A 1,601-nucleotide genomic window follows, 5' to 3' on the forward strand; every position below is an offset into this window, starting at 1 on the left:
TACATATATATATACCTCGCGTGAAAGTACACCACAGTGTACACTGCGACTGGCACAACGTTCTGAGTTCACATACCTCCCAGGCGGGCTTGATATCAGACTTTGTGACAACCAGTCCACTCGAGCACAGCCCAGGTATCAGCACAATGGGGTGATGCGCGGTGTATCCCTGTGCTCGTAGTTCCTTGCCTAGTTTTATTGCGTTTAATTGCGAACAGCGATAGGGAGTTAGCGTGGGTAGCTGATCATATTGTATGTGGAATACGAGGTACTTGGTATTTTGGACCCGTTTATATGGCTACAAAATGAACGGAAATCGGACTTGCTATGAGTATTTGTATTGCGATTTGAACGTTCGTGGCGTCGTGGTCCATAGACCGGGACGTGACATTACCGCACAGACAAGCCCTTTCTTGCGTTCTACTGGCTTCAAATTCGGACCATTGAAGTGTGTGCGTGGCTATTCTATAGCTATTGAAGCCGGAACGGACACAGACGTAAACTATAGGCCCAAGACTAAACAAACGCCTTTGTCTTTCCTATTGGTACTGGAAAAGACCAACACTGTCACTCTAGCTTATACAATACAAGACGCCTCGTATGGGACTTTTTGTACCCCAAAATATACACCAAACACATGAGAAACCAGGCTTCCCAAATGAAGTGTCAGATCGATCATTACACTTAACCTGCACGCATACCTATACTGCCCTTGGCCTTCACCGATGTCAAACTGGAGAAGAGCGTACAGCTCGCAGGTGCCTGTAATCGGCAGTGGCGATGGACAGGGTAGGGGCATTCTGTAGGAAAGGAGTTAGGGTGCAAACACGGTTGTAGATCAAACAAACCTCCCCGGAACCCATACTATAACCCACCGCAACTCAACAATACTATACGCCATAGGAATACCAATGGGACCTATCACAGTGTGAGTTCTGGTTGTACTATGGGGTTAGAAAAGTCTATTTATACGAAGTGAACAGCGAATACGCTCGAAAATGCCACACGCCAAAGGATACCCAATGGGACGAACCGCAGTGTGACTTCCTTTTGCACTACGGGGATATATAACAACTTGTCAGTACCAAGTGACAAGTGAATAAACGTATCAACCTTTTGCACTATGGAGTTATAAAACAGTATGACAGTACCAAGTTACCAGTGAATCAACGTTTTGACGCGACAATGAACACGACGAGCGGGGGACGCAACAATACACACCTACACATCGCTCGCCTTGATCCACCAGTCCTCTGCACTGCCAGCACATGGCCATTGAAATGCGTTAGGGTTGCTTTGACTCGTGTGGTTGATTGGGGATCGAATACGCAGAGGCAACGATCACACCAGAGGTGATGAGGTACGAAGGTATGGGTGTGGGTATTGCGGTGTGCAGTGGCAGGGAGCTCAAAAGGAATGGGTGGGTAGAGTAGATGAGAGGGTGCGTGAGTGTGGAAAAGATATTGCGGTCCGATAGAACGAGATAGGGTGTTGTGGTGCCCAATGTCAACACAGCGGATTGGGTATATAAATATATATATATATATATATATATATATATATATATATATGTGTGTGTGTGTGTGTGTGTGTGTGTGTGT

The 1,601-nt window shown here is 46.3% G+C and overlaps 1 protein-coding gene across 1 annotated transcript; it reads right to left on the reverse strand.

The window, feature by feature from the left end:
* Positions 1-76: 76 nt before the first annotated feature.
* On the reverse strand, positions 77-1,276 carry SARC_15737 (hypothetical protein; the record flags this gene model as incomplete). The annotated part of the gene is made up of 3 exons (XM_014290146.1): positions 77-189; positions 702-800; positions 1,222-1,276. Coding segments are annotated over 3 exons (267 nt in total), but the record flags the coding sequence as incomplete, so codon positions are not given.
* Between the last annotated feature and the right edge of the window lie 325 nt (positions 1,277-1,601).

Source organism: Sphaeroforma arctica, assembly GCF_001186125.1.
Source record: "Sphaeroforma arctica JP610 unplaced genomic scaffold supercont1.6642, whole genome shotgun sequence".
Taxonomy (NCBI): Eukaryota; class Ichthyosporea; order Ichthyophonida; genus Sphaeroforma; species Sphaeroforma arctica.